This window comes from Pteronotus mesoamericanus, unplaced genomic scaffold, assembly GCF_021234165.1.
Source record: "Pteronotus mesoamericanus isolate MK-2021 breed Mesoamerican mustached bat unplaced genomic scaffold, CSHL_Meso_final scaffold_85, whole genome shotgun sequence".
NCBI lineage: Eukaryota > Metazoa > Chordata > Mammalia > Chiroptera > Mormoopidae > Pteronotus > Pteronotus mesoamericanus.
In genome coordinates, this window is record NW_026555329.1 from 8350286 (window position 1) to 8369991 (window position 19706).

At 36.1% G+C, this 19706-nt stretch overlaps 1 protein-coding gene across 2 annotated transcripts in view; it reads right to left on the reverse strand.

Annotated features, from left to right (window-relative positions):
- HDAC9 (histone deacetylase 9) overlaps positions 1 to 19706 on the reverse strand; it is a 608128-nt gene that overhangs the window by 147564 nt on the left and 440858 nt on the right. The window contains exon 12 of one of the 2 annotated variants that reach the window (XM_054564529.1): positions 9519 to 9782. In XM_054564529.1, coding sequence (XP_054420504.1) covers positions 9519 to 9782 — 264 coding nt within the window. Of the gene's footprint in view, positions 1 to 9149; positions 9783 to 19706 lie in introns of those variants that run through there. The other variant, XM_054564530.1, reaches the window with a different exon arrangement.

Below are 19706 nucleotides of genomic sequence, written 5' to 3' on the forward strand. Positions count from 1 at the left end.
TCCATTTAAAACCTCACAGTACCCCAATGAAGAAATTATTAATCACATTTAACAAATAAGTAAACTGAAGCCTGGCAGAATTAGTAATTTGCTCCAGGTGGAGTTGCTAATAGAGGATGATGTTGGAACTCCCGGAATCCTACAGAATCAGCATTGTAACCACTAGGCAGGTACATGAACCCCAAAGAAAGCAAGAAATGCCACTCTTCAAGTTCAATTCACATGTAGTCAAAATAACACATTAATTTCCATGTTCAGTAATAATTTTCTTTATTTGAATCTGCATAAAGATGAGGATGATGATTTACTTTCTAAGATTAATATGAATCATTCTGTCTTAGTTTCAAGCTCCAACTTCCAAAAGTTATCTATAGACTACATAGATGTAGAAAAATTATTATGCTAAAGAGACCATGAAAATTATTTGATGTACTGGATAAGTGTATTTTTATCTAAAAATGTGTCAGATATTACAATATAAGTACAAAATCAATGATTCATGTAGAATATAAATTATGAAAAATTCAGTTTTGTAATATCAAATAATAATTTCATCAAGTAAACAATTTCCTTGTGCTAAGTAAAATAAGCCAGTTGGTGAAAGATAAATACCATATGATCTCACCTATAAGAGGAATCTAATAAACAAAATAAACTGAGGAACAAAAGAGAACCACAGGCATGAAAACATGGAACAGACAGGAAGTGACCTGCGGGAAGGGGGGCAGGGACAATGGTGGAAAGAAGGGCAAGGGACCAGACAAAGAACATGTATGAATGACCTACAGACACGGACAACAGTGTGGGAACTGACTGAGGAAGCGGGGGCGGGGGCTGGGATGTGCGGAGGAGAGCAAAGGGGGGAAAAGTAGAACAACTGCAATAGAATAACAATTAAAAAGGATTTAATTAAAAATGAAATTTCCCTCATTTTCCCATGGCTGAAAATGAAAATTCAATAGCAACTATTATTACTAGAGACAGCTTAAAGATAATATTACTAATGTGGACATTCGGCACAATAATCCAACAAATAAAAAATGATTCTGTATTTCACATAGAAAACAAAAGTGAGCTTGTCATCATAATATGGAAGAGAATGTCTGTTTGACATTAAGAAATCTGAATAGGAGAAATGTAAAAGAAAAATCATTCTGAATTGAGCACTTCACGAGTTCCTAGTGTGGTGCGAGGCACACTGCTTCATATATTTTCCCTGACTACAAAAGTCAAAAAGACATAAGGATGCATAGGGAATGATTACAAAAGACTTACATGGTAAATTGCATGGAACTGATGCCAGGTTGACTGAAGAGTTTGGGTAGGTTGGAGAAATCAGAGAAGGCATGGATGGGAAAAGCAGACTAGGGTTGGAAAAGGAAGTGAAAGTCTTTTCAGATACAGGAAAAAGCTTGGTGAAACCCATGAGATTGGAGCCCCCAGTTGAAAATTTCCTGCACATGGAAAGTGACTAAGTGAGATTGGGAAGGAGTATGAAGGCTGAATTATGAGGGCTGAAGCTCCATGCCAGCGTGCAAATGAAACCATTAGGAAGATATTACTGTAGGTTCTGCCATACAAGATGGTAAAATGGTAGTGGTATTCTACACTAAGTTAATTGAATTAGTATAAAGATCATCCTATTGCATAAAGAGGCTAGAGCAAAGATATAAGAATTTGCTTTAGTGTTAATTTAAGTAGTGACTAGGGAAAGCACAGCTGAAGAGAAAGTGAATAGATAGGATAGCCTGAAATCAGAAACAGGAGTACTAAGTACTGATAAGAAAAAAAGAAGAGGTGATAATCAGAGATGATTTCCTGAAAATAATTTATCTAGAGTCTAAATGGTGGTTCCATTGACAGAAATGGACAGCTAGAAGAAAAATAGCACGTTTTACAGATGATGAATTTATTAACTTGGAAATGAGAGTGCAGCAATAAGTGAATTATCCTTACCACTGAAAGTGTTAATAAAACATCTGATAGACTTTGAGTTGCCTTTAAGATAAAGAAGACATTTTTAAATCATTAAGATGCCTCAGATTTCCAATACTAACATTTTATGGCTCTGTCTATGTTAGATTAAGTAAGAGCAATGGAAAGACACTGGCAAGAGAAAATATTCTTTTGTTCAGGTTTTATAGCCCATATATTTCAAAGGGATGTAGGAGAGATCTACTAACAATATAAAACGAGAGGAAGAGATCTAAAGCAACATTCCACAATAAAAAATGTGAGCTATACATTTTCTAATAGCCATACTGAAAATGTAAGAGAAAGCAGGTAAGATTAATTTTAATCATGTTCTATAACCTAATATATTTAAAATATTATCATTTTACTATGTGATCAATATATATCTTTGTTCCTCAGATATGAATAAATGTTTTATACTATGCCTTTGAAATCCGGTGTGTATTTTACTCTTAAACCATATATTATTCGTACCACTCACATTTTAGCTTCTCGATAGATACATGTGGCTACTAGTTTGGACGGTAGAAACACAGAGGTCTTTGCAGAAATCCTGTCAACAGAGGCACAAAGTTCAGAACAAAGACACAAACATTAGTTCAACATAAAACTTAAGTACATTGTAGACAGAAAAGAAGGGGGAAACCAGTGTAGAATTTTAAAGACACATAAATGAAAAATAACTCTGATTTAGTTTCGGAAGTTCATCAGAATAAAAGTCATTTCTTAAAGAAAAAATACGTTTAATGTTTTCTTTGGTTAATGTTAGATAAATAAACATCAAGACTGTAGAATTTAAACGATTCCTTAGGGAGAAAAAAAAGAGAATATCAAAAGCTAGGAAGCCAGAAGAAGCAGCAACAGGAAAGGCAGAAAAGCAGAACCAAAATCAACGAGAAATAAGGAAAACAGAGCTCCCACATGAAGAAATGGAGTCCAACAGTTACTAAGTTCTTTACAAATAACTCAAATACCTGACATGGAAGAGTATTTTTAAAAGACAACGCAGATAACTCAAAATGGATCAAAGACCTAAAAGTAAATGCTAAAATTTTAAAACTCTTAGAAGGGAACATAGGTGTGAATCTTTGTGACATTGGATTAGGTGACAGTTTCTTAAATATAACATCAAAAGCGTAAGCAACAAAAGAAAATCATATTAGATAAATTAGACTTCAGCAAAACTAAAAATGTGTGGGCATTGAAGGACACTATCAATAAAATGATGACAACCCACACAACGGAGAAAATATTTGCAATTCGTATTTCTGATAATGGCCTTGTACATAGAATATATTTAAAAACCTTGCAACTCAACAACAAAAAGAAAAGCAAGCCAATTTGAAAATGGGCAAAGGACTTCAATATATATTTCTTCAAAGGAGATATACAAACATCCAATAAGTAAATGAAAAGATGTTCAACATCATTAATCATTAGTGAAACAGAAATCAAAATGACAATAAATTAGTACTTTGCATCTACTAGCAGAGCTACCAAAAAAAAATATAATAATAATAGGGAAAATTACAAGTGTTGGAGAGGATGTGGAGAAATTGGAATCCTTTGTAACATTGCTAAAGAGAATGTAAAATAATTATGCCACTGGACAAAATAATTTGGGGGTCCCTCACAAGTTAAAATAGAGTTACCATACAACCCAGCAATTTCACTCCTAGGTATATACCCAAGAGAACTGAAACCATATGTTAACACAAAAACTTGTTCACTGATGTTCATAGCAGCACTGCTGATAATAGCCCCCAAGGGCAAACAATTAAGTGTCCACCAACTGATCAATGGAAAAACAAGATGTAGTATATTTATAGAATGGAATATTACTCAGTCATAAGAAAGAATGAAGTACTGATACATGCTATAATGTGGATGAACCTTGAAAATGTAATGCAAAGTAAAAGAAGCCAGACACACAATAGGCCACATAACGTATGATTTCATTTATATGAAATGTGCACAATAGGCTGATCCACAGAGACATAAAGAAAATTAGTAGTAACCAAGGGTTGGGGGAGAAGGGAATTGGGAGTGACTGCTTAATTGATACAGGATTTCTTTGACTTGATAAAAATGTTGTGGAATTAGGTAGAAGCGATGACATCAGAGCATCATGAATATACTAAAACCACTGAACTGCACATTTTAAAAAGACTAAAATGGGGACTTTTATGTTATATAAATTTTTATCTCAAAAAGAAAAAACAACATATTTACAACAAATAGCTCAGAACTTGTGAAGAGAAATATTTGCTAATTTTGGCAAATTAACACCCTGCAAATAGGGTATGGAATTATTTAAATTAGAAGAGAAAAATTAAGAGGAGAAATACTATCAAAGAAGAAACAGCAGTGAATATAGTGAGAATAACCTATATTGAGGTCAAATTGCAGGCAGAGTAGAGCAACATACAAGAAATAGGAGATCTATTTTTAAAACTATGAATCAGAAAATTCACGAATCTTAGGTAAAAGCTATGAAAAACCAGGCTGTCCTTCAGGAAGTGGTCTGGGGCTCCACGCCACCTCCAGAACCCAGCTTCTGACTCAGACTCTCCCACAGGGTTTGAAAAATGTAGATTCTTGAGCTCCCTGTCAGAACAACAGAATCGGAACCTCTAGGGGGGGTTTTATCAGAATCTGAACTGTCAACAGCTTCCCATCAAGAGGATTTTTATGTACCTTTCAATTAGATCACCACCCAGGAGGTCTAGAAACAAATGTCTCTATTTTTCTGCCTCACAACATTTTATACATACTATTTTAGGTCAAAATGATTATCAAGTGCATCCTCAATAGTTCAAAAAGTTTTTAAAAGGCAGAATCCTATCAGCTTAGAAACTGAAGTTTCTTAGCCGTGGCTGCAGAATGAAGGTAGAAAGTGGCGAAGAAAAGCTGAGTGAGCTGGCTGAAATCTTTTCTCCTTCCTTCCCTCAAAGAGTTAATTCCAAGAGCAGTCCATTTTTTCACATCATCCCTGACCTGCCTTTGGTCAGAAAAATAAACTCACACATTTTCATGATTCAAAAAGATCAAACATAAATGTGTACAAGAAGTGGGTCTCTCATCTGTGAATTTAAAGGAGGTCCTAAACTCCTAATTTACAGCAATGATTAAAAGAGGAAATTGATTTAAAACTGTTTGGAAATGCTGATGGGCAAAGAGAGAGAGAGAGAATGATGATTCAGTAAACTTGGGTGTGTGAAAAGAATTGTTCCACAATACACTGCGGAGGTAGAGTTTGAGAACAAGGACTCAGGTGCCAGAGTTCCCAGGTTCCAATGAGAGTTAGAGCATCACTAACTGGGTGGCCTTGGCCTTGTTTGACTTCTCTGTGCCCCAGTGCCCTCATCTCTACAATGGAACAATAAAACCTTCCTCATAAGGTTGTTGTGAGGACTAAGTTAATTAGCAGACGTAAAATGCTGAAAACAATACATGGTACATTGCACATAGTTAAAAGCACAAGTCCTTTTGTAAATCAAGATCATCTCCCAAAGTTGCATTGTCTAAAACCCACAGTTTATAAGCTTTAAAGAACTTCTTATATGAGAATAGAAACCTGTTTAAATCAGTAAGTTCTGCAAAGTCATATTCCCAATATCTTGTTTTATTTGCTTGACTGACCTCCCAAACTTTTCCTTTACAATTATTGATTATAAAGGGAATATGGTAATCTACCTCTCAGACTCTTTCTCTTGCATCTCTGAGTTCTGATTATAATTGGTTTTAATTTGAAGACCTTGATTATTTATCACCATCAACCTACAATTACAATACCCACAATTGCATGTTTCCATTGTTGAAAAAAAATCACGAAGAAGTGCCAAATTAAAAAACCAACCTGTTGTCTATATATCTGTTGTGAACTAGTTTTCAAAAAATGGTTAGTGTCTGAATTCCTTTTCATAACATCTTTTAGAAGAAAATAAATGTGAAACAAAAATATCTTAAAGGCTGACTTTCTCAGATCTATGAAAAGTAATAATCTCCATTTCAGCAGCTAACTCTGTGAAGAAGGCCACCTTTTGTTGCTGGAAGAGGAAATCTCATGGATATTAAAGTCCAGGCAAAAACCATTTTTCTGAAGAAAAACTTTCTAACATGAGATTGATGTTTTTTAGTCAAACAGCTACTTTACACTTTGGACATCAAATAAATATACAATATAAAACCATAATCTAATTGACTCCTCCAACTCTTTTTTTGAGGCTGTCTCATACCTAGTTCATCTTGTAATTTTATAGTCCAAAGGCAATCTTCAGGATATTATGCTTAATATCAAAGGTATCTCCACAATTCTGACAAAATTATCAAATTTATAGCATTATGGAATGATAACATATTTTATAATAGTCAATGATATTAGCTCCATATTCTTAACAATCTTGGGCAACATTGTTGTGACTTCGGGTAACTTTAATTTGTATGACACTATTTAATTTTAGATTAAGGCAATCAAAGAACATAAAACACATATTTTTAACCTCTTGAACCAAATACGCAGTGACATATTATGAGGTATTGGCTAATAAGTTTTGCCAGCAACTGACCAGAAGAGGAACAAAGTATGTCATGGCCGATGGGATGTGTTCAGTCCAGTTCTCTTTACCTGAGTCAGGCTCCTCGTTTTTCACAGTAGTATTAAGTAATTATTTCCATATAAGGGGAGGCCATTTAATTATGCTTTTCTCTTTAAATTTATGTACTGACACTTTATACTTGTAGGTCAGGCTCTCGCTGTACTATATATAACTTAGGATACCCTGAAAATTATTTATTTTACTATTTATCAAGTGCTTGTTATAGTCAAGGGATTATATTAACCTGTTTAAAAAATAATTTTTTAAGTGGAGAAGAGTTAGGAATTGACATCTATTTACATAAAATTTTATATTGACATCAAAGATGTTAACATATCATGAAAAAGGCCGCACTGGGGAAATGAAAATGCAACAAATTTTACATGTTTGCTATTTGATAATGGCTGATGTAAATACTTTAAAATCAATATTGTTGGATTTATTATTTTTAATGGCATAGAAGTAACTGCTCAAAATATCTTTATTTTCTTGCTTCAACAAAGAATGGCAATATATTTTGGTATATGAGACCTAGTGCATGAGTTTCGAATTCGATTATATATCAAGTTTACACAAAGCCATATGTATGAAAGGGGATCTTTTAAAAAAAACTTTATTTGAGAAAGGAAGAGACTTATAACAGAAGGCAAGAAGAGAAACATACAAACAATATATTTACAACACAAAACAAGAGATCACCATCAAGGGTGTAAATTATAATAAATACAGTAGATTTTAAAAGAGACAATTATCAATTAGCTCTAAGATTATTTAAGTCCAGCTTTTCTTTTCACTGGTTCCAGGTAGTTTCTTGATTAAATTCAAATACTATCAAATTCAAACAATTAACGTCCACCAACTGTACTGATGAAGCTCTCTCAAATGACATTATAAAAAATAGGTTTATTTTTGTTTGTGATTACATATTTTTGAAGTAATATTATACAAAAGTCTGCTCAGCCACATGTTCCTCCCCAAATAAAATGTATTTTAAAAGATGCACTATCCCTTTTTTATGAGATTGAAAAAAAGACTTTAAAGAAATGTATATTTATGAGATGGAAAAAATATACAATTTTATCTTAGGAATGCCATGTTTTTAATTCAGAAAAACTGACAAAATTCATTTTAATCTGAAGGAATATACTAACCAAAATATGTTGGTAATAGGAAGTGTTATAGCTATTTGTCAAATTATCAGAAGGACTTTCGTTATATGGAAAAGTTTTAAACTTTCTAACTTCTAGTTATATTAATTTAATTTGAATGGAGACTTTTTAAAAAAGGATAATGTATCTTTAGCAGTAACCTTTTTTAAGAAATATTTTTAAAGGTCACAGCAAAATGTAAACAACACGTGCCAGTAACATACAATTGTACAATGTCTACATTTGGCAAAACTGCTAAATCTCCTTTGAAACAGGATACTACACCTTAAAATACCTCGGATTTAGAAATATAAATATTTTAATAGAAAAAAACTTTACAAAGATTCTAGGTCAATTTGGATTATTCATATTAAAGGGGTCTTAATACAACGAATCTTTAACTAGCTTAACAAAAGTAAACCTATAAAACAAGGTAAACATATCAAAAGGGAGTATTGAAGGAAATGTTCCAGTGAAAAGCTTCCTTAACAATTTCCCTACTTGTGGTGTTATTTTCTTAGACAATAAATCAATTCATAGAGTGCCCTTTAAAAACAGAAAGCGTAAAACACTATCCTCCGTTTTTTTCCCCTACATTCCCCAGTACATGAATCACTTGGACTTCCTGTTTCCACAAGGCATTTCCTCTTCAGCCTCATAGAATCGGTTTTTTGTAGAACAGCAGGAACCTGACAAAGAACTGACTTAAATAAACAGTCTTCTGTTGCTTTCAAAGTTGTTTGTATTTTAAAGCATCAAAGGACACAGACCTTCTGAAGGTGCATTATGTACAAGTAGGTTCTTTTGTTAAGCTTCACTTTCCTAATTTTTTATTTGCCCAAATGGTATGCTATATGCTGTGTCATTATGGAATCATACTTAAGAGATCCTATGGATAATGATTATAAAATGATACACGTTCTTCTTTTAAACATGATTTTGACTTCATATGAAATACTAATCATACTGTCACTGTTTTCTATGATTGTAGATACAATAGAGTATCTGATTGGACCATAAGGCTGCACATCACTTCTTGCCAACATCTGCATCTGTTTCATTTGATCTTTTCTTTGATAGACAATGTCATCAAATAACACAAGATAAAAGTAGAATGAGCAGTGCTAGGTGAGACATAATGATATTTAAAATAGTGCTGTACTTTGCATCTATATATTTAAAACCACCTCTATTCCTAATATTTTCAATTGCAATCTATACAGTAACCTAAAACTACTGGTATGGGAACCAGAACATTTCACTTAACAAAAATGAGAGAGGAAGGAAGGGGCAGTCTACCTTTAACAGTGTTCAAGACTGTAGTATGATACATTATGTACAACAATGTGAAAATTGAATTCTATATATCAAAAAAAAATTCAAGAACTAATAGAATGTTTCACTGATCAGACTGGGAAACTCTATCCAGCAGTTACTGATCTCAACAGATGAACTAAAACAACAGTGAGTTCGTTTTCCTTAGAAGTAATTGATGTGGCAGGCTTTGGGGTGAATTTAAAGCCTATTAATTACTACTTGGATACTTATGTAGTATAGCATTAGTGTACCAGGTATTTCCTTACCAGTGAAGTTTCAGTAAAACCTTAATATCTATATAGAGATCAGTACATAGAGAGATCTATATATAGATATATGTACATTAGTTAGAGTCCTTAAACACTAAAATCAAATTATTCAGAAACAGGAAATAATATCCATTTATCAAAACCTGCAGTGCATTTCATGTTCAGATAATGACTTTAATTACAAATCCTGGAGCTAAATCTTTGCCTATTACCTGTTGCATAAAAGCAGCCTGCTCCCCAGATTCCATTTCCTGGATCTGAGCATCTTCATCACTGTCCACTGGTTCCTCCTTGACCTTCACAGCCCCAACTTGTCCCAGGGTGTCCTCCACACACGCACTGCTGTCGCTCCTAGTGCTGTTGCCACTAGAGGGCGCTCTGTCTTCCTGCATCGCCTGGTCCCCCTGAAGCTCTTCCTCTGCTTCCTCCAGGTGACTGCCTGGTTGCTTCAGTTGTTCGATGGATTTCGAGAGCAGCTAGAAGAGAGTGTTGAGGGGTTCAAAATTCAATAGTTTTTGGTGGTAACAGAGCAGCATAATACTTTGATTTCTAAATAACTCTTTAACACACTTAGAAAATGGTGGATAAGAGGTAAATAGTAAACTTTTTTCCTATGGAAACCATAACATTTTCTCAAGGATAAGTTGTACTGAGTCAATTTAATCCAAATACACATGTAAGTTATTTCTCAAAATAGGAAATGTAATGGAAATAATGGAAAGGTAATCAAAAATTTCCAAAAATCTCACTTTTTCAACAATGTCAACTGCTACGAAAGAGCACAGATGCTAACAGCTCTTCCTGCCCATCTAATTTTCCTTTATCTTAATGGTCAAATGATAAAACACCTTCTTGTAAAACACAGAAATATTTTGAAATTCTTCACTTTAAAAATATGTAGGAATTAAAAATTTTTGACAGCATTAAAACACACCCAAAGGTAAATTAAAAACAAGAAATTAATTCAAATTTGAGAATTATTATTTAGGCTTTTTATTTATCTTGTAAATTAAATCACACTTAATTTTCAGAAATGTGGGAATTAACTGCTCACTGATTTAAAAAGATAATTAACAACACACTTAATTTAAAACAACAGCAAAATACCATAGTTTAAAAGTTTGAAATATAGTTTAGTAGCTAGAAAATTCTCAAGATGATTTCATCTCACACAGGCCTTTTGTTTTATTTGACAATGACTCTATTGACTGATCATCTGCAGATCTTGAACTGTGTTTTCAAAAGCGGTTAGAGTTTTCCGCTGAGTCAGTGCCCTCGTAAGCAACATGCCAATTATGTAATAAGCAGCACTCAGAAAGCCACCACTAAAATCACGAATACAGACTTTTCCATGTAAAATCCAAGCTTACCTCCCACTCATACTTACCTATATTTTTAAAACTACACGTTTTAGAATTAGAATATACAAGTATTCAGACTTTGAAGGCTGCCGTAGCCTCTTTAGGTATAAACCTCAATTGGCTCTGCACACACTGATCATGCCCTTGAATTTCACTGTAGGTAGAACTCTGGGGAGTTTTCATTCATTTTTCAACAAATATTTATAGAGTGCCAACTATGTTCAAGGTACCATTCTAAGCATTGAGGAAACAGCCATTGCCCTGCCCTCATGGAGCCTATGGGTTAGTGTGTTGGAAAGACACCAAACTGGTAAACAAACTCATTCTTGTTTTCAGGTATGGAAATGAAAAAGAAAGAAACACAGAGTGACATAGAAGACATGTCAGTTGGAATAGAGTGGGATGTGGGTTGTTAAGGAAGGTTTCACTGAGAAAGTGCTGTGTTTAGCCTGAGAAGTGAAAGATGAAGGATGGAAAGGAAGAGCTAGTGGCCTGTGTGTAAGGCGTGGAAATAACTGTAAAGAGCGTATCTGGCAGAAGGCACAGTGTGTGGATTGAAAGGGAGTCCAGTGCATCTGTGCCACTGAAATGCCAGTGGGGTGTGGACACAGGGAGACAGAGGGAGGCTGATGGAAGATGAGAGTGACACAATGTATAGTATGTTTGGGTTGAGAATAAGATTCAAACAGAAGAAAATATAACTTAGGCTAAACCATATGTAAGACCTACACATCACCAATCATAAGACACGATCAAGCTAAGAGAATATATACCAATCAAAATTTATATCAGAATGAAGAGGCAAATTTAAATATTAATTTCCTTTGTGTCTACAGTCTAACTTTTATTGTCCTTGGGCAGTCAGCATAAGGAAAACATGCATCCCATCATGCTTTAAATGCCTATAAGTACTTTTTGGGAAACCATTTGCAGGAATTTTGTACCAATTCTAAATGTTAATCAGCAATTCATCTTTATGTATGTATGTATATGTATGTATTTATTTATAGAGAAACATCAATCTGCTCTTCCACTATTTATACATTCATTGGTTGACTCCTGTACATGCCCCGACCTGGGATTGAACTCACAACCCTGGCACATTGGGACAACGGTTTAACCAAATGACCTATCTGGTCATGGCTCTTCAAGTCTCATGTACAAAATTCCTGGCACACTTCTCAGACTCTGGAGAAAAGAGGCAATGTAATATTGCTGAACTCTGACTACACAATTGCAGAATCCCATTGAATTGGCTGTTTATAAAAGAACATGTAACACCAGAGAAATCAAGCAGGATTTTAACAGAAAAGTCTGAGTTTTGGCTGGGACACCAGGGATAAGGACCTTGGGTAAAAAACACCCACTCATTTTCAGAGACAGAGAGCTCATAATTCAGTCCTATAGCCCTATTTCATCGCTCACCGCAGACAACACACAAGAGCAGGTTAGAGAATCTCATGGGAAAGAGATTTATCTAAGAAAAGGTATTAGACAGGTGATGAAAGCTGCAGGCGCCCCTCAGAAAGACTGTCTTCAAGAAGTCCGATGCTATTCATCTGGATGGTTGCTTACTAAGCTGGAGAAAACGCTCCCTTTCACTACTGAAGCTTAGCGGGACCAGTCCATGGGAGTTAGATCAACAGAGCTGGTGGGCCAAGGACAACTGTGAGTCAGACAGACACCACCGAGAGGTGTTCAAAAGGTCCCGCCCAGAAGAACCACTATGAGGACAAGAGAAAAAGAAAACACAATGATATGGTATGTGTGGTCATAGCCCAAGAACTGAGGGCCATTCATGAAAAGTTAGCCAGAGAGCACATGACCAGTACCTAGGAAACGCCATGTTAAAAGTCCCTGCTTACTGAAGGGGGACTCTGCATCTCATCCAGCTTCTGGGTGCTTGACTACAGGAGTATTTAATAATCAAGAGGAAGCTACAAATACCACCTGCTAAGTAAAAAGACTTTTCGGTGGTTGTTCTCTTTCCCAGTTCCCACATGGCCTCTCAGTGCCTTCTCTTCCTAACCTCCAGGGGTCTTGTCCTCTGCTGTATCTCAGCCCCCAAGTTCATGATCACACTCTACACTTGGTCTTTATCCCTAAGTGCCCACTCACCTAACTCTCAGTTTCAAACACTATTCCTTTCTTCCGGCTAATCCTCAGAATATTCTGACCGCAACCATACTTCATCTCTGGAGGGTCCTAAAAGCTATTGAGCCAACCACATTTTCACTGTCCATCACCGCCTGCTCTCTTCCCTTATTTCCCTCCTTGCTGGACACGGTTCCATGCTCCATTATTACAGCTCCCACCCTTACGTTATCTTCAACTCTCCTGCCTTTTCAAAATTAAGACTCCTAACTGTGGTAGCTAATAAATCTCTGCCAAACCCAAGCAGGCAAATAAGCTAGGAAATGAACAAACAAAATTGCAATCATGCTGACTGTTGGTCCGCAAATTCATAATCATAATCCTCCAGTGCGTCCTTAGGTTACCTGGCAATCCTACATTTCTCTAGTTCGTTTACTCTCACTCTTTCAATGACCATTTCAAACTACCTCCTCTCTCCTCAATCTTCGAACATCTAGACCTTTTCCTCACTCCCTCCTGATACCTTTGCTTCTTATTTCACCAAGAAAATAGAAGTATCAGCAGAGAAATTCAACTGTCCCGTTCGCCCTCCTCCTGTTACAATGAAAGCAATGTCTGCACTCCTATCTCAGTCAATCCTTCCACTTAATGCTCTGGATCTCTCCACTCCCGCAGTAGCCTGCTCTTCCTCCATTGCGCATGCTCCGCTCTGCTGGAGTATTCTCATTTGTACGCTTCCAGTATATTTATTCCTCTTAAATAAAACCCCCCTTGACCACCCGTTCCAAAACCATCATGCACCTTCCTTCACAGTAAAACTCCCTGCGTTATTTCTCTTTATTGTCTTTGATTTTTCCTTTCCCATTCGCTTTAGAATTCACAATAAAAAGGCTTTGGCCCACACTATTTGACTGAAATCACTCTTGTTACAAAAGTCAATCACTGCATACATGCCAAAACCATTGGCAATTTAAACAGCATATTAATATGTGTCAGTGAGGGTGATACATTTTAGAAAGGAAAACAAGACACCATCATAGCATCTTTGAAAGTAAGAGGCTGATATTACTAGTGTTGGTACAGCCAGAGGTTCAGTAAACTGGGTGAATTTACTGGAATATAATTTCCCATAGAAAGCAAGTATGTCCAAGAAAATCTCTAATACTGACAAAATGCTGAGTGTTCACAGAATATATAATTTGTTCATTTTAACAGAACACCCTCTAAAATTTGACCTGTTAATATATTTCTGAGGTCACAGAAGTATCCAGAAATCCCATCATTTCATCGATAAATCAAACTGGGTCAGTATTTACAACCTCACTGACAAACAATGTTTAGTGTGCAATGTAGAAACAATGCCATTTATTCTAGCAGATTCCTTGGCTTCACCTTCACCTCTGATGTACTAAAGGAACCATGAGGGAGAAAAAAAAGACTGAATAATGTTGTGATACCTGGGCAAGAAGTCCAAATGGCAAACTGATCTTTTTCCAAGGGCAGAATTCCTTAATGATTTGTAAAAAGAAACATTGCTTGACATAAAACAGTAACTTATGAATGGAGATCATATAGGTATAAAATGTTGGTGTTGAAAAATTTATAACATTCTTCAAATCTGTATTTTATAAAGAAGGAACTTCATGCCCAAGAAAAACCGAATCATCTCCAAAATAGAGACCTAGACGTTTTTATACCCTTCCTCTCCGCATTCTCCTCTTAAGTAGCTATTTCTGATGACAACTGAATTAATATAAACAATTCCAATGCCTCCCTTGAGCTCTAAACTTGCATATTCAGCTGCTTGCTTAATGTCTTTGCTCAGATCTAGGATATCTAATAGGTACCATAAACTTTAAGTAGCTCAGAAATAATCTTTATTCCCATCCCACTCAAATGTATTGATCACCTATTTTCTCATCTGAGTGGACAGTAGTATCCAATTTCATAAGTCAAAAATCTAGGATTTAACCTCATTTCTTCCTCACCCATCTTTTTTCATAAATATCTGACAACTTAGTGTTTGGTAGCAATGCTTTGACACTTTTCTTCCCAGGTCATGAAACAAATGCCACTGTCAATTTGAACAATAACTACCACTTTTTCATCATCTCTGGAGCAAAATGTGCTCTTTGTTAAGTTTCACAAAATGTAAGAGATAAATGGGACCTCCTGGAGCCAATACTGCAAGCCATAAATGCATAGAGGGAGTTAACCTACACTTCTTATTTTATTTTAGGTATTTGACAAAAGCTGTTTTTGTTTAAACAGTCAAATTGGCCAGAGTGGAAAAATTAGCAATTAACATCAGCAAGGAAAATCTACAAACAAAAGTCACAGACAATCCGCCTGCCACATTTGATTTAATTTCAGATATTTAAAATAAAAAAGTTAGTTGATATTATCTGTAAGTTTGTGACTATTTACTAAGAACGTCAGGGTACAAACAATGTTGTGTTCTACGTGTCTTTGAGCTACGAATATGACCATTACAAAGATGGAACAGGCTAACCCTTTTCCAATTTGTACTGTCGCTGAGTGGCCCCAGATGCAGGGAGGAGCTGTCTGCTTACGCTCAGTGGGGTAGCAGGGTCTCTCTTTGGTTGAACATCTGGAGGTGATCCCCCAGCAAAGCTGGGCTGTTGCCTTGCTGGCTAGAAAACACAAGACGAAACATCTGTGTGACAGATAAATGTGCAAGCCCGTGTGAATCTCGGCCGAGGCCCCACTGGTAAAACACTCCGTGTGCCCTTCGTCTGACACCAGGTGAGTTACTTTGGTGGGGAACCCAGCTGAGATGAAGATGATGGCTGTACAGCTTCTCCTGACCTTTTTATCTGGGGTCTTACTCATGTGTCAGTGGGTCGCTGTGTTCTCCATGCTACTGTCCTGCAATTGTATGGATGCTAAGGATGCTATCGGCAATCTATAACCATTCTGGGTTTGTAACACACGTTTACACACACTCACACAGACAGTCTACAGGCCAGATAGCATTATTTATCCAAATTTTTACACTTCACGTTTTACAACTCAACCTTTCAATTCTTACCAATCCCTATAAGGGTCATATTTATAGCAACTCCATAATTTCAATGTATTATATTCCATGTTAAACATCTTTTATTGACAAATGCTGTAAAATTCATTAAATATTTAAAGGCTGTGCTGCTAATCTTTATACAGTAACCTATTAAGCTCATCTTCATGTAAGTTACATTGTTTGGTAAAAATCTAGAAGTCACCAAGCATAAGTGTTTTTGAATAAAATATCTTTAAATTCTAATTTATAACCTTTGCCCCAGAAATCCTTCATGTGCCCACAAATATCTTCAGATTTGGAATGGAAAATAAGAACAGGAGTGTATAAGGAATAAATCTGTTTCTGACAGACATCTGATTTTCTGAAATTATCAACAAATCATTAAGCACAAGTATTTGAGTGTGATTATTTAAACTATGCAAAATGACCTTCCACCCAACTCACTGCTTTCTTCTTTAGCCTCAGATTTTAAGGCAGATTTTACTTGGAGCATGGCAATAGCACACTTTCTTTCTTTTAAATAATGTAAAATTCTTCTCTTGGAAAATAAAACCTTTTCCTTAAGCTCCAAGGAAACTAGATTTAAAAATAATGATAAAATTCTGTCTCAATTCACAAACAGATTAGGTATGTACCAAATGTTCTCAAAAACAACACGCAGAGCTTGGAGGGCTTTCAAATCGAGAGGTCTTACTTAGAGAAGAACTCCGCCTCAAGCCAAAATGCTCCATGCTATTTCACTTCTGTGCATTTTAAGAAAATAACCAGAAGAACCAAAATTAAATAACAAGAGAGAAAGATTTTCCATATATTGGTTCATTATTCATATAAATTAAAAGTCTAAAGTGTAAAACATCCTCTCTTACCAATACTGGAGATATACAAAATTAATCTAGGGACCAAGTAAATTCTTAATAAAAAAACTTGTTTATCTTTATAGCTCTAAATGATTGTGTAAAGTAATACCTGAAATTTAAATATCCTTTCTCTGGCTCTCAAAACATTCTGGCATTTCAATAACTTAAATGAGTGTTTACTTCTGAGAAGGAGACTGAAAATTTCCTCTTCTCAGCTAGTTTGAGAAAGTTGCCAACTCACTCTTGTCAATCATTCAACAATTTTTATTGAGCACTTATCATATGCCAAGCCCTGGGAAGGGAGAGGTCAGTTAGGCAAGCTCTCAGTGGGGTAAACAGAAAATAAGCAACTGAAGTTGGAACTTAACGTGATAGAGAATGATCTGGGAAGTGTTATCTGTCTAACTTGTCTGGGCAGGGAAAGCTTCTCTGAAGATGTGAGGTTTGAGCTGAGAGACTCCAACACCAAGATGGAGTCACGAGAAGGCCTGGAGGTTGATCATTCCATACAGAACTGTGGCTAGCACAACTCCCAGAGGTGGACTGAGATTCCCCACAGACAGGAGAGGAGGCCAATGTGGCTGGAGATCAGGAAGGAAGTGAAGAGACTACGATATGAGGTCACTTGGGGAACAAGAGCCGGATCAGGACAGCCTGGTAGGTTCAAAGATGTTTCAATTTCATCCTAGAAGCAATAAGGAGCAACTGGGGAGTTTTAAGCAAGCCTTTGACATCATTTGACTTGCATTTGTAAATGACCACTCCGGTCACTACAGAAGATTGATTTAGGTGGCAAAAGTGAAAACAGGAAGATGGCCCTTTCAGAACATAAAATCCTCAGCAAGAGAACAAGAACTATCAGGGGTTTCTCTTAACTGGAGCACAAAGGACTTATTTTTAGGTATTTAACAATACCTCACTGTGCAATTTTATGTCCTTTTATATTACATAATAGGATTTTCCTGATAATCCCCTTTCCGATTTTCAGCTGAAAGTATGCTGTCTTCCAAAGTTTTCTTCAAAGTTGGCTCTTCAAGTGTAATGAGTAGAGGCACAGTGAGGAAAGGAATCCTTACTTATTTACGTATTTTTGCTAACCCTTGGTGATTTTAAACTGCCTCAGAATAGATAAGATCCCAAAGCCGATTATCTTCCAATCACTTAATGCGTGAACATCTGCCTTTCCACCACCAATGATCAATCCCTTTCTTTGGTAACCTGGACAGTGGGGCAAACCCTGTTTAAGATGGACAGGAAGAGGAAACCTCAGCTTAGGATGCCTGCCATGTGGGAATGCAGGCCCACTGTGGCAAGACTTCATAAATTTTCTGATAATGCCAGAAATCCAGAATTGTATTTGAAATCTTTCTATTTTTAAAGACTTGCCAATAATTCAAATGCTTTTTAATACACCAGGCAGGCCAAAGAGAGCAGCTCAGTGGAACAGATCCTGTCCATGGCTGTCAACTTGGGACCTTTGGAAATAATCCCATGTATCCCTTCTTGATTGAACATTCTGCAGTTTAGACCATTTAGGGCAGATGTCTGCATGCTCTTAACATACACCATCCTTCACAATTGTGACTTCTACGTTCCTTGCATGGTGAAAAATGGGAACTACTTTGCCAGGGGTTGGAACTACAGGTAGGGACTGACTACAAAGGAGAGCAGAGGGAATTTTGGAAGCTGAAGGACCTGTTCTATATCTTGATTGTGGTAATTACATGGCAATATGCATTTGTCAAAACTCACTGAACTGTTGAGAAAAAGGAATACATTTTGCTGTGTGTAAATTATACCTCAATAAAAATTCAATATCTAACCATAATATTGTTCCAAAGAGAAAACAAGGTCAGCTACATGATGAATGCAAATACGTAAGAGAAAACTTCAACAAAATTTAGTGGTTTGGTTGACAACAAAATAGCTTGATGTAATATTGAAACAAGTGGGGAATGTGTGTCTTGGAAAGAGTCTAGCACTTTCCGACAACCATCTTCATTAACAAATAAGGAAAACAGAAATATTACTAGGTAAGAATATAAATCCTGAGTCAGATGTCACTCCTGCTTACCATGTTTAATAACAAAGGCACTTTCAGTGCATTTTCTCAGGGAAGCCTTGCTAGTAACCCTCTAAAATGTGCAGATTAGAGAGTTAAAGGACAAAGAGGTGTGACATTTCGACCAAAGACGCAAAACTAACAAATAATGGTGCAGGTCCCCAGAAACTTCTCTTGGAAAGAACATCATGCATTCTTGACTTCGCAATTCAAATGAGCTATATATTATGTAGAACGATTTTTGAATAGAATGATCTGTTTGCAGGTCTGTGAGCCCATTCAAGGGAAAGAACATGCTTTCTTTATTTTCATTTCTAGTATGCAGCACAGTGGTTGCTAATAAATCTCTGCGGAACATCATAAATTATTCCATGCCAGGAATTCTTTTGTAGAAGTGAGTTTTTATTGCTGGTTGATACAACTAATTCGATAGCAAGAGAGTAACGATACATTCAGGATATGAGAGCGTGGCCTTGGATGCAATTCTGCCTGAAGGAATGGGACTACTCTAGGCCACATGACATCTCAGGGTCACCATAATCCCTCCGATTTCATAAGTATTTAGAGAAAGAGCAGAAAGATAGAGGGAGAAAAAAAAAATCTACAGTTAAGAATTTATAAGCCACCAAATCTAAAACAAAGAGACAGCTACACATTGGTGGTTTTCATGTCCACAAATCACTTAGCTATATTAAAAATTCCTTAGTAAGACTTAATTATTTCATCCTGTCAAGTGAAACTATTTGTCAAGGTTGGGAAACAACCAAATTATTTAGCTTCCCTCTCCCTTTGAACTGCCTGAAATCAACATCAGTCAAACCACTCACATGGTTTAATTCCCCAGATATTTTTCTTTCCCTTATTTTCTTACCTCATAGTCATGTCCAACTATTGTTTTTCTCATTCCGTAAAAGCGTCTCTGATTAGATTAACAGTGCGGAGTGATACGGGAAGGTCGAGGTCCTTCCCTTCATCTTCAAGTT